Source organism: Ceratotherium simum, chromosome 26, assembly GCF_057802395.1.
Source record: "Ceratotherium simum simum isolate JZ-2026a chromosome 26, ASM5780239v1, whole genome shotgun sequence".
NCBI classification, from domain to species: Eukaryota; Metazoa; Chordata; class Mammalia; order Perissodactyla; family Rhinocerotidae; genus Ceratotherium; species Ceratotherium simum.
Window position 1 is genome coordinate 3,536,563 of NC_141925.1, and position 14,139 is coordinate 3,550,701.

The 14,139-nt window shown below is 47.8% G+C and overlaps 1 protein-coding gene across 2 annotated transcripts in view; it reads right to left on the bottom strand.

The window, feature by feature from the left end:
• Positions 1–14,139, bottom strand: part of TRAP1 (TNF receptor associated protein 1) — a 59,319-nt gene that overhangs the window by 15,456 nt on the left and 29,724 nt on the right. For both annotated transcript variants that reach the window (XM_087449545.1, XM_014793491.2), the window contains exons 2-9: positions 11,779–11,943; positions 10,809–10,891; positions 9,178–9,318; positions 6,055–6,126; positions 4,302–4,462; positions 2,615–2,724; positions 1,759–1,832; positions 392–547 (exon numbers count right to left, since the gene is read on the bottom strand). In XM_087449545.1, coding sequence (XP_087305671.1) covers positions 392–547; positions 1,759–1,832; positions 2,615–2,724; positions 4,302–4,462; positions 6,055–6,126; positions 9,178–9,318; positions 10,809–10,891; positions 11,779–11,943 — 962 coding nt within the window. The remainder of the gene's footprint in view (positions 1–391; positions 548–1,758; positions 1,833–2,614; positions 2,725–4,301; positions 4,463–6,054; positions 6,127–9,177; positions 9,319–10,808; positions 10,892–11,778; positions 11,944–14,139) is intronic.

A 14,139-nucleotide genomic window follows, 5' to 3' on the forward strand; every position in this document is an offset into this window, starting at 1 on the left:
CAGAACCCTGTTCCAGCACACAGCTTGGGAACATGCTGCCTGCAGACACAGGAGACACAGTGGGCTGCTCTGGGGGCCCTCCCAGCAGGTACCCTGAACCAGCACCCTGGTCCACAAAAGCCCAGGCTCACATAGCTAAACGTCTCTGTTCCACCCCAAGAGATGGCACATAAAACACTCTCACTTTAAAACTGTGTTCACCCATCCAGAGGCATAGGATTTTCTTTTTCTCTGATGCTACCAAGTTAATTTTTGTGATATATGTGCTGAACTGTCACTGCTGCTGGAAAATGCTGTCACCATGGGGGAAGCCCCCTGTCCAAGAAGCAGCGGACAAGCCACTTGTAGCCCCAGCACGCTGAGGGCCCACTGGGTCTGCGGCAGGGCTCACCGTTTCCGGCACATAGAAGATGCTGCGGATGTTGAGAGGTGCGTCTGTCCTGTAGTGCAGGGTGTAGCGGGGCTTGTCATGGGCCTGAGCAATGTAGCGGTAGAACTCCTCTTGCTGCCACTCGCCCACAGCCTTGGGGTCCATCATCCAGATGGCCTGGAAATGGAGATTAATGGTGGATATTATGTTTAAGATTCGTCCTCCTAACAACTGTGCGAAGCTGAGCTGGTGGAGCTCATGGCACCTGGGTGCTGCTAACTGTGCTCTCAGGACAACTCGAGGCCTCTTGGGACAGACAGGGCAGTGGTCTCAGGTGCAAGCCCCTCCCTCCACCTCCAGTCCCACCCACTCCAGTGCTAAGGGGTGGGAGGTCTCAGAATGGATGAATGAGAGAGCCCCCCCACAAAGAGAGATACACAAAAAGCTCTGGAAACAAGTGCCCCCTCCCCAGTACATATGTCAGGAAGGGCCAACCAGCAGGCAGGATCTGGATGTGCCTGTACAGACCATGAACACTACCATCAACAGGTGAATGGATAAAGAAACATGGTTTAGCCGTATGATGGAATATTACTCAGCCATAAAAAGGAATGGAGCGCTGATACATGTTACAATGTGGATGAACCTCAAAAACATTATGATAAGAAGCCAGGGGTTGGCCCAGTGGCGCTAGCAGTTGGGTGCGCACGCTCCGCTGCAGTGGCCTGGGGTTCGCCGGTTCAGATCCCGGGCGCACACTGACACACCGCTTGTCAAGCCATGCTGTGGTGGCATCCCACATAAAGTGGAGGAAGATGGGCATGGATGTTAGCCCAGGGCCAGTCTTCCTCAGAGAAAAGAGGAGGATTGGCAGATGTTAGCTCAGGGCTGATCTTCCTCACACAAAAAAAAAAAAAAAAAAAAAAAGCCAGACACAAAAGGCCACATAGTATATGATTCCATTTATATGAAATGTCCAGAACAGGCAAGTCTATAGAGACAAAAAGTAGATGAGTGGTTGCCAGGGACTGAGGGGAGGGGTTTGGGGAGTGACTCCTAACAGGTGCAGGGTTTCTTTTTGGAATGATGAAAATGTTCTAGAATTGACTGTGGTGATGGCTGCATGACTCTGTGAATACACTAAGTACTACTGAACTGTATGCTGTAAAAGGGTGAACTATATGGTATGTGAATTACACCTGGGGCATGTGGACGGGGTGCAGAGAAGTGGACCCTGCCTGTACCCACAGATCTCACCTCTCCACAAAGAACACCTTGTGCTGGGATCTTGACAGCATCGCCCAGTCCCCCCTCTGTCTGTCCAGCCCCAAAATGTACAGACTGGTCTCCGTGGCTGCCTGAGCCCTTCAGGCAGCTGAGGGTCTCACCTGCAAAGTATTAAGGCGCCTTCCATTAAGGTACAAGGGGAAGCTGACAAAGTTACTGTACTTTGTTACCACATCTGGAAGAGATAAAAGAAAAACAACAATGAATACAGGAAACTTCTCGAAATGAAAGTTCTGGAAGCTGACGCGGGGTGACACAGCACACTAAGGGAGGGCTCGTCAGTGCTGTGCCTGTGTCACAGGTCGGAAGCCAGGGCACAGCAGGGATACCGGCCTGTCTGGCACACAATGAGCAGAACTCACATCAGAACCAGATGTCTTGAGGCCCAGGTCACCGTGAGACCACATGCCTTCTTAGTGGCATAAATAAGGTTTTATGAGCTAACAGTGAACCCTGGAGAGCACTTTTGATAAGCACTTACTAAGACTGAGAATGCACTTACTAAGACAGAGAAAACCACCACATAGATGTGCCCGCTCTGGGTCCTGGTGAAGCCTGGGCTCAGGCTGGCTAGGCAGGTGAGCCAGCGACATCTCACAATATAGGCAGGACGAGGAAAGGACTGTGTACAAGCACCAAGTGCACTGAAGACAGGGCAGCGTCCCAAGAGAGGAAAAGAGAACACAGCCTGACTACGCCAGCAGTCGGGAGGCCAAGTCTCGCCACCTGGTGCCGCACACGGAGTCAGCAGGGATTCTATGCTAGGTGGACCTGGGCAGCCAACCCCAGGAAGCCCCGGTCATCCCACTCTATTCCAGCCTGCGGTCCTGGAGCTGCCCAGCACCCCCCCACTCTGCCCCTGCATCCTCCACATGCCCCCACACCCAGACAGCAGGAGAAGCCTCCCTAATCCGGTGCCACCACACAAAAGTCCCCAGAGGCCTAGGCTCCACTCACCTCGAACCCGGGCCTCGCTGGCAAACTCTCTGCTCTCTGACTTGAGGTGGATGATGATTTTGGTTCCGGTTCTAACTCCTGAGGCTTCAGCGATTTCAAACACCCCAGAACTAAGATGCAGGGGAAAAAGAAAGCCAGTGCCACACATCGCTGCTGACAGACCCCACACGGCAGATGCATTCACTGTTCCTTGGGATTTTCACAAGCAGAGCCCAAACCAATGCAGAGAGTGGGAAGCCAGAGTGCCACCATTTCTGAACTCAGCCGAGCTCCCAGGCCACCAAATCTCCATCAAGGACAGTGGCTACTGCGGTGGGGTCAGGGCTCTCCTGCTCCCTCAGGTTGTCCCCTCCCGCTCACAAGCACAACCTCTCAGCCTTTCTATTCCCCTAAAGCAGGCCAGGGTGCTGCACCAGATACTGGGAGGAAACAGGCAGAGGCACAGAGACCGCCCCTAACTCCCGTGTTAACTCCATGCGTTTCTGAACCTCTGGCAGGGGCCAGGTTCCTCCTTACAAGGGCAGAGAAACCATTTCAGAAGTACAAGAGGAGAGGATGCACCCCCAACAGGGGCCTTGTCGGTATCTCAGCTCAAGTTTATTCCGAGCACTGCTCTCATGGAGTAAAAGAGAAACTTTAGTTTTGACCAAGGGAGATGAGCTGTGCTCCAGCCAGGCCTCCTCTCCCCATGAGCTGCTAGAACCGCAGTGGCAGACAGGAGACTTGGCCGGGAAAGCAGGATTCAGAAATGAAGCTTTTTGGGGCCGGCCCCGTGGCTTAGCAGTTAAGTGTGCACGCTCCGCTACTGGCGGCCCAGGTTCAGATCCCGGGCACACACCGACAGACCGCTTCTCCGGCCATGCTGAGGCTGCGTCCCACATACAGCAACTAGAAGGATGTGCAACTATGACATACAACTATCTACTGGGGCTTTGGGGAGAAAAAGGAGGAGGATTGGCAACAGATGTTAGCTCAGAGCCGGTCTTCCTCAGCAAAAAGAGGAGGATTAGCATGGATGTTAGCTCAGGGCTGATCTTCCTCACAAAAAGAAAAAAAAGAAATGAAGCTTTGGGGCCTAGTGAAATAAGGTCTTAAATTTGGCTAAGGGACCATTCTCCTCAAATACAGTCTCAGGATTTTCCTGGAACATCCACCTGACCAGAACTAAGATGCAGGGTGAGACACAGCCCCCAGGGCAGGTGAGAACAAAACAAGGTCTTTGAGAGGAAGCTCCTCGGCCAGCTGGCAGGGGAGGTGGGGGCAGAAACTTCAGGGTCGGGAGAACTCAGGAATGAACTCCACAGAACAAAGTCCAGGGAAGCTGCCCCGTGCAAGGGGGCACCCAGTGAACAGATGGTCCTGAAGCCAAACCATTGACAAAAGAGCCCCGCCTGGGACGGGCCACACTCCAGAGCACAACTACTGGAACCCAACGAAAGGGGACCTACAGAGACAGCAGGGCCATTGGGAGCAGAAGAGTAACTGGCTTCCTAGAGCGTGAGGTTCAGGCTTCACAGGCTTCACATAAAAAGCCCAGGGGAGCCTGTAGGCATTTTCTGAGAAGAGGCTAACTTTCCAAAAGAAGTGGTAATGCTTCAGCTGAATCCCACTCTGACACTTGGCTGCGGTGGCCCCAGGGCACAGGGACACACTCTGTATGTGAAGTAGGGGCCCTGCTCTCACTTACCCGTCTGAAAGCCACTGGTAACCACGGCTGTCTGGGCCCACCGAACGGGAATAGACCTCGACTCTGTCGGCCACCATGAAAGCTGAGTAGAAACCCACTCCGAACTGGCCGATGATCTTGCTGCTGGCCTCGGCCTGGCTCTGCAGCGCATCCAGGAAGGCCTGTGGTGGCGAAGGCTGGTCAGAGGGAAGGTGTCCTCTTCCCCAGAGAGAACTGACATTTGTGACTCCCTGTGTTCATTCCTCTAGCACAAGCTAAGTTCTCAATTAATCCTCAAGACAACCACACTAAGTACTTTTTCACCCATTTTACACACGGAGAACTTCAAAGAGCGGTGAAGTGATTTGCCCGAAGACCCCCAGCTGGGCAGCAGTGAGACTGGGTCTACATGTGACTCGAGCCCGTAACCCTGCCTGTCACACACCCAGGCGTGGGGAAGCGACAGCCTGAGTGAGTTCACACATCCACCCTGCAGAAAGGAGTGGAGCGACAGCTTTTCGGCTGGGGCGGCCTGTGAAGCTCAGCAGGTGAAGGGAGAAGACTCCTAAATGTGACTTCTGTGTGTCTCCTAGATTCTAAGCTTCATAGGAAAACGGGACATACCAAGTACCTGCTTTTGTATAGGATTACAAGGCACTTAATTATTATAACTCATATTATCAAAGCTCCTAAGATTAAAAATGAAGTAAAATGCACATACTCAACGCTATGAACACTGTCCCACAGAACATTCTGCAATGATGGAAATGTTCCATATGGTTCAACACCACAGCTGCTGACCACATTTGGCTATTTGGCACTTGAACTGTGGCTAGTGCAACCGAGGAACTAAATTTTAAATTTAATTAATTTAAATTCAAACAGCCACTATGAGACAGCACAGACTTTTCTCGATAGAAATACAACTAAAAATGTAACGTGGGGAAAAAAAATAACAGTTAAGGGTAAAGCAGTTTTTTGAAAGTAGAAATTCCTGTGAATCACTTTAGACCAACAAGTAGACTATTTTCAAGCACTTGGTGCAAATGCCATTTTAGGCACCACTCAGGCCCACAAAAACAACCAAACAAAAAGCAGGTGGTCACCAGCAGAGGCAAAGGCAGCCGAGGGCCATTGGCCTTAGTCTTGGGCTGGTACAGACGCCGCTGGAGGAGGACACCTGACCACCAACGCTTATCTCCTCTCCATAGGCTTCAGGTCACACCAGCAACCAACCCTCATGGCCGCTTCATCTCCACAGAGGGGTTGTGACAAGAACCATCCAGCCTGCAGACATCACAGGCCAAGCTTATTCTTGTGAATTATGTTGTCTGAAAGGAGGAAGGACATTCTTCTCTGCTGACCTTCTCTGCCTCAAACCTATGCAGCTCAAGGAATCACTGAGAAATGACTTGGAGAATGGCATATTCTCCAAGGAGAATGGAGGCAGAATGGACAGGAGGCAGAATGGCATATTCCAGACTCCAACTGACGGGCTCTGAACTAGGGTCAGCCAATTTCTAGATATGGATGAGGTACTCATGTCAGGCTCTTCATCTATAAAATAACAGAAACTACCTCAGAGGTCCCTGTGATGATATAATGAAGTCATGTCATACAGCCTTCCCACAGTGCCAACACAGAGCTTGCACCTGAGAACATTCCTATTGAATGAAGCTGGCATCCAGAGTGTGCTGGAACCTACTCTCTCCAGTCACAGCTGCCTTTCAAGGAGAGATCCTCGCAGCCGAGGAAGGGGCTGTGGAGGACTCACCTTTGACCCGGACCTGGCGATTGTTCCCAGGTTGGACACCAACTCTTCTTGTGTCATCCCGATGCCTGTGTCCTGAGGAGAGAGGCACACTAAGCACTGGCACCTGAGGAGCTGCGATGACAGCCCCTGGGTGCAAGTGGCATCAACTACACTTGCCAGGCAGGGCCCACAGGGTCATCAGAAAAGACTAATTCTAGTCCTATCAACCAGGCCTCACTAGAGGACAGACACACAGATCAAAGAGACAAAACAGAGTCCAGAAATAGAGAGGCACAGATAGTGTCACTTGATTTTTGACAAAGGTTCCAAGATAATTCAGTGAGGAAAGGAAAAACAAATGTGCTGAAACATCCAGAGAGCCTCATGCAATAAACAATCTCAACCTTGCCTTACACCAGACACAAAACTGAATTACTCACCTAAATGTAAGAGCTAAGACTATAAAACTTTTAGAAGAAAATGTAGGAGAAAATCTTTATGACTTTGGAATAGACAGAAATTTCTTAGGTCACTAAAAGGACAAAGCATAAAAGAAAAAAGTGATAAACTGGACTTCATTAAAATTAAAAACTTCTGCTTTTCAAAAGCCACCACCAAGAAAATCAAAAGGCAAGCCACAGGGGCAGGCCTGGTGGCATAGTGGTTAAGTTCGCGCACTCCGCTTCAGTGGCCAGGGGTTCACAGGCTCAAATCCCGGGCGTAGACCTATGCACCACTGATCAAGCCATGTGTGGCGGCATCCCACACATAAAATAGAGGAAGATGGGCACAGATGTTAGCTCAGGGCTAATCTTCCTCACCAAAAAAAAAAGCAAGCTACAGACTGGGAGAAAATATTTACAAAACATATATTTGATATAGGACTTATATCTAGAATATATAAAGAACTCTTAGAACTCAATAAAAAAACAAAGAACCTGATTAAAAATGGGTAAAAACTCTGGACATTTCACAAAGAAGATATATAAATGGCAAAAAAAAAAAAAAAAACACCACACGTGAAAAGATGTTCAATACCATTAATCATTAGGGAAATGCAAATTCAAACCACAACAAGATTCACTGCTCACCCGCTACAATGGCTAAAATTAAAAAGACTGACAATAACAAGTGTTGCTAAGGATGTGCAGCAACTGGAATTCTCGTATGCTGCTAAAAGGAGTGCAAAATGGGACACCCACTTTGGAAAAGTTTGACAGTTTTCTTATAAAGTTAAATAGACACTCACCTTATGACCCAGCAATCCCACTCCTAGGTATTTCCTCAAGAAAAACAAACACATACGTCCACACAAAGACTTCAATTCAAATGCTCACAGCAGCTTTATTCTGAACATCCCCAAACTGAAAACAATCCAAATGCTCATCAACTCATGAATGGATACACAAATTGTGATACATCCACCCAACAGAATTCTTTTCAGTGATAAAAAGGAACAAACTACAGATACACAGAGCACCACGGATGAATCTCAGAAGCATTATGTTAAGTGAAAGAAGTCAGACTCAGAAGACTATCAACCATGCAATTCTGTTCATATGAAATTCTAGAAAATACAAAACCATAATGACAGAAAACAGATCAGTGGTTGCTAGGGGCTGGTAAGGGGGGAGGGAACACTGGGGGTGATGACATCATGATAGTATAGGTGGTTACATGAATGTGCACATTGGTTAAAACTCATTGAAATTGTACACCTGAACTTGGTGAATTTTGTTGTATGTAAATCATACTTTAGTAAAGCTTATTAAAACAACAACAGCAACAAAGAAAGGCACACACACACCCAGACCAGAGAGAATGAATGAACAGAGAGCACAAGAGACACCCTATAGCAAAGTCTTGAGCAGTGAACCAGCTTACTTGGTAGAGGCAGGAAGCCCAAAGGAAAAATGCCCTCAGAGCCCACTGAGGCGCTTCTTCCTCTTCCACAGAGACGCACACCCCAAAATTCTACTCATGTCCCTGGGACGATAGGCCCTGAAGCAGTTGTCTCGGGAACATAATGTCTCTCGGGGCCGCTGCCTCATTAATCTCCTTTTGCCTTTCTAACTTTTTGACCTTAAAATTTTCAAAAGATTACAATAGCAACCAAAAGTACTGCTTTCTCTAAGGCAAGACTGTTAACCCAAACAGTGGGATGAGATTAAAAATAGTACCACAGGCGGCGGGCCTGGTGGTGTAGTGATTAAGTTTGTGTGCTCCGCTTTGGCAGCCTGGGGTTGACAGGTTCAGATCCCAGGCACAGACCTACTCACTGCTTATCAAGCCATGCTGTGGCAGGCGTCCCACATATAAAGTAGAGGAAGATGGGCACAGATGTTAGCCCAGGGCCAATCTTCCTCAGCAACAAGAGGATTGGCAACAGATGTTAGCTTAGGGCTAATCTTCCTCACCAAAAAAAAAAAAAAAAAAAAGCACCACAGGACATTTAATAACATGGGGAATTATACATAACAAAGGGAAAAGTACAGTTAAAAATATGTTTAGATACGTACATAAATGCATAGACACCAAAAACCTAAATGGACATATGCTAAAATGTCAACAGTACGGGGCCAGCCCTGTGGCATAGTGGTTAAGTTCGCATGCTCTGCTTTGGCAGCCTGGGTTCACAGGTTCAGATCCTGGGCGTGGACCTACACCACTCGTCAGCCATGCTGTGACGGTGATCCACATATAAAGTGGAGGAAGACTGGCACCAACGTTAGCTCAGGGCTAATCCTCCTCAAGCAAAAAAAGAGGAAGACTGGCAATGGATGTTACCTCAGGGCTAACCTTCCTCAGGAAAAAAATGTCAACAGTATCTTTGAATGATGGGGTGATTTTAAATTTTCTTCTTTTCTACTTACCTGTGTTTTCCAAATTTTCTATATTGAATCAGTGTTATTTTTACAGTAAATTACAACAAGAAAGAAAAAGAGTTACTGTAACAGTAAAGATGGTCAGCACATCACCTGGGGCCTAGAGACATAACAAAAAGGCAGATCATTCTCCTCTGTCCCAGTGTGTGAAGAGGGCTGCTGCCTACAGGCCTTTCCCAGTCACCTCTGCGACTAGCGCTGGCACCAGCACAAGAGGCAAGGAGGCGTGCCACACGTCAGGACACTTAGGAGGAGGTACCTGGATCGTGATGGTGCCTTTCTCCGAGTCAGTCTGCAAGTGAATCTCCATTTCTGACAGCGTTTGGCCTTCAGACACCAGCTTGTGACGCAGTTTTTCCAAGGCATCGCTAGCGTTGGAGATTAGCTCCCGTATAAACACCTACAGGAATGGATATAAGATGTTAACTGAAGGATCTATTTGGTTAGCAGCATTTGCAGCAACTGTTAAAAGTCGGGGGGAAGGGGCCAGCCCCGTGGCGTAGCAGTTAAGTGCGCGCACTCCGCTACCGGCGGCCCGGGGTTCGGATCCCGGGTGCACACGGATGCACCGCTCGTCAGGCCATGCTGTGGCGGCGTCCCATATAAAGTAGAGGAAGATGGGCATGGATGTTAGCCTAGGGCCAGTCTTAGTCAGCAAAAAGAGGAGAATTGGCATGGACATTAGCTCAGGGCTGATCTTTCTCACAAAAAGAAAAAGAAGTGGGGGGGAAAGCGCCACAGAATATTCAGTTTTTTAACCACAAAGACTTTCTGCTTTATTCAAAGGTAGTCTCTCCAAGGCAGGTCACAAAATGATTAAAAGCGGATCGCTTCTCCCTGACACAGCTTTATGGAGTAGACTCCACTGCTCCTTCATGAAAATCAAGCCTGAACTTAAGTGTCAATCTGTTAACTCAAACTTTAAGAACTCTCTGAGAGACCACTTCTTTCCCAACTCTTGCCCAGAGATGACAAAAGACCCCTCAAACATCTGTTTCTCCTACTCCATGAAGAAAGGTTCTCTGGCTTCCTTTAATCTAGTGGGGATTATCCAAGACCAGACCTACACGTTCAGAAGAAAATACGGCCACAGGCCCAATTACCAACCAGTGTCTGAAAAGCACTGTTACCTCAAAGAGACCTTCTACTCACAGTGAGATGCAGCACACAGGTGAGGGGAAGGGGTGGGGCGATCTGACTCCAACAGAACAGAAGCTGGACGTCACAGGGACACCTAGTATGGTATTTAACAGCACAAGACCTGGAAATATTTCCTGAAAAGTCCCTTTAACTCTGGAATTTTGTGCTTTGCCCTTCTTCAAAATTCTTCTTTGCATTCTAGCAATAATGAGCACGGAAACGATGATGGCCTATTTGTACTCTACTTTTTCCATGGTCTGTCACCCCTAGATGAGTTTTAATCTCCTCAAAAAGGTCCCTGGTAGCTTCTACCCGCTCTCCTCCACACAGGGCCAGGCGATCTTCCTCCTCCAGCCCCAGCGCCCCCACTAGACCCTGAGTGGTTATGCCAGGTGACGGGGCCAGGTGACAAGGTGAGTAAACATAGGGCCTCAAGAAATATATTGACAACAGCACAGAAATAGATCTCAGAGGGCCCCCATGCCAATACCTGGGGGACTTTTAAATTACAGCAAAATTCATTAATTCCCAGAGTCAATCTGGCTCAAAGAATCATCTGGATATATTTGTCCATGAAACCCAAACAAATTTTGGTAAAAATACTCTCGCTGGTAGCTAGGATTGGGACTTATCCAAACTTAATGCATTCTCACAGCTAATATACTATCTGGCATTTCCCCAGAATAGTATAAAAATAGTTTTGCCAAAAGAAACCTTGCTAATGCTGGGAGTGATTAACAGGTACCGCACCTCTTTTTCTGAGTACAAGGAACAGGCAACAATGTCCAGAAGCTTCTTTGTCTCAGCCTGGAATTCATGTTTGGAAACGGAACCTAGTAATGAATCACAGACACACCAATAAAGTTTCATTTCTATTTTCGTGGAAGAATACGCTATGGAACATTCAGAAGAATGTTTAAGGTAATGAGTTTTAAACATTTTCCAAGAGTGAACAAAAAAGAAAGAAAGAAACCAAGTCTCTGGGGCCCTCAGGCAGGAGGTCACAGGGGCAGAACAAACCAAGTGGGTCCCCTCTCTCTCCACAGAAAGGGTGAAGGGGAACCTCCCCTACCTCCCACTGCTGAGGCCTGCACGTCTTGGGTCTGGGGTGCCTTGAAGGACTGTGGAGGTTGGCAGGTCCCAAAGTGTCTGGTCGTGAGAACCGGGGCTTCAATAACCAGACCCTGGATTCTATTCTTCCAAACAGTGGTTTCCAAATTAATTACTCAGAAAGAAAAATAACAAGAAAACCTCACTTCTCTTCTTAACCTCAACACCAAAGGTTCTGTTGTCTCATTTGAAAGCCAGAAACAGACCCACTTCAGGACTGGCTCCGAAGACTGCTTCTCTGTAGTTCTTAGGAACGAAAGGACAACTTCACAAAGCAGTCCTGCAGTGCCAGGGCCAATACTGAGTTTACATCCCGCTCCATGATTATTAGCAGATGTGCCATGAATCACCACTGAGAAGGTGCCCCGTAGCAAACTCTCGGGTGACCACCAGAGGGAGCATGAAACACCACAATGGAGGTCAGAAGTTCCTCGTGAAGACGGAAACGGAGGATGCATTGTTTTGGGGGACCCTCCCTCCAACCAAAACCTTCCTTCGTTTGAACCAAGTGGGTGGCTCTATCAATCACTGCTTCTACCTCAAAAACTGCCCCCCATGAGCCAGCAACGAGCTAAGATTTCCCAGACCCCAAAGTGGCTGAATACAGCACCCTGCACGGTCTCTGTGCTGCTAATGATGGAGTGCAGGGGCTCCTCCTCCCGGTCCTCAGCAGCTTGTGAGCTGAACAGCCGTCCAACGTGGAAGCTCGAAGCCAGGTTGAGTCTGGGGCTCCTGAACTGTGCAGGGCTCCTCCAAGGACACAGAACTGGTTTTCCTGAAAAGACAAACAAGCAGAAAGAACGAGAGTGAATAGGACATCAGAAACAGAATATCCTAATTTTTTCACTAACGGTCAGTCTCACAGACACCACCCTGGAATTCTCTAAGGCAGGCTGTTGCTCAAAAGACCCAGTGTTACCCAGAAGAAATCAGAAGTGACTGAACACTGTGCAGCAGGCTAATGTTTCAGCATGAAGTTTTGGTAACAAATCCTCACTAGGTCAAATACCAAGAAAGTACGAGAACTCAGGGGCGGAGCTGTGGGAGGCGGGCAGGGGCTTCTGACACCACTTCCCATGTATGTTCCCTGGTAAGATCTTGTACAAACCCCCCCAAACTCAAAACATGCCTCGATGCTCAAGCCCCTATAGGAGCCTGAATAATGCTAGACCAGCCTTCCTTACTGTGTAACTGTCATGAAAGACGGAGAAAAAATACCCTGTAAAAGGGATCCAAATTTTTAAACGTTAATATTCTGAAATAGTCTCATCATCATCTTTTTTTTTTTGGTGAGGAAGATTCACCCTGAGCTAATATCTGTTGGCAATCTTGCTCTTTTTTTTTTTTTTTTTGCTTGAGGAAGATCAGCCCTGAGCTAACATTCGTGCCAACCCTCCTCTGTTTCGTATGGGAGGTACCTCCACAGCATGGCTGATGAGCAGAGTAGGTCCACGTCTGGGACCCAAATCCGCAAACCTAGGCCAGCGAAGCAGAGTGCACAGAACTTTAGCCACTGGGCCACAGGGCCCGCCCCCTCCTCATCTTCTAAAGAATCTTTGTTGATTCTTTTCTTTTCCTTTTTTGTCCAAAACTGTCAAAGTGTTTTTAAAAATTAGTGTATTTAAAAACTGAAAACAAGTGAATGATCTCTCTACCCTGTAACCAAGAAAGGGCCTCACACTGTCTCTCATGTTGGTTTTCTGTTACCTCCTCTCAGCACAGTGGACCTAGGAACCACTGCAAGGGCAGAAGGGAAACCTAACCATGAGACACTACTGTCCCCAGCCTGGTGTGATTGACAGATGCATCCTCTGCCTTCAGACGCTGCAGAAACACATGCAGAAACCTCCACTCTAACCAGCAGGAAGCAATCCTTACTAGCAGGCCCTCAGGACAGCGCCACTCACCCAACTCCAAGACCACCAACCTGGGGACTGGTGTCGGTCAGTAGCTGCTTCATGCCTGATGCTTTCAAGGATACAGGTCAGACATGCAAGACACTCCGTGTGAAAGTCTAGACATTAATGAGCTGCACCTGCCTGTTAAGTATTACACATGTGGAACGGACAGAAAGGAATGATCTAGAATGTCCAGAAATAACTTGAAGGTTTTAAAAATCAACATATTGACTTCACATTCCTACAAGGTATAGAAAATTGCCATTTCTTTAAGCTTATTTCTGGATTTATAAATAAGATGATATTAGCCTTTACTTCTATGGAGAATATCTGAAAAACATCTACCCGATTCAGAAAATATTCAATTTCCAAAAAGTCTAAATGTTTAATTCTCTGGACCTAATTGCACTGTTCACTTTATCCATACAACTAAAAACAAAAAAACAAAACCTGGGATATTTCTTCTGGAATTCAATGACATTTGGTTAAGGGGTTTAACAAATAGTCTGCATCAGGCTAGGGGTGCTGAAGTCCCTGTGCTCCCAGCCAGCCTCCCACCCCAGGCAGAGAGTGACCGTGGGAGGGAACTTGACCAACAGACTGTGGGTGAGCTCCCACACTGCCTCCCCACCCAGGGAGAGCGCTCACAGACACATTCAGAGACATAAGCAGGTTCCCCACAAAAGTTGGGGACCCTCTGCTTTAAAGTACTGCTGGGCTTTAGGGAGGACACCAGTGAGACCGGAATAAGGAGAGATGTTTGAGGGTGGTAATACCCGAGTTCAGCCTCAGGACGGATTAAGCTCTACATGGAACATGATGACTCCAGATCATCATGGAGTGATCGTACACTACTGACAGGAGTATAAGCGTTTGGCCACTAGATTTAGGAGCGATGAAGGAGTTCCTCCAGAAGAGAGATGAGTAGAAAGCCCAGTAATCACAGATCGGCAGTGTTCTTGACCACGTCTCCATGCGAGCAGACTCCACAAACATGGACAGCATTTAAGAAGTTCTCACATCTAATATTCCTCTTACCATGTTTCACTCAGCAACCACTCCCTACTCCCCAG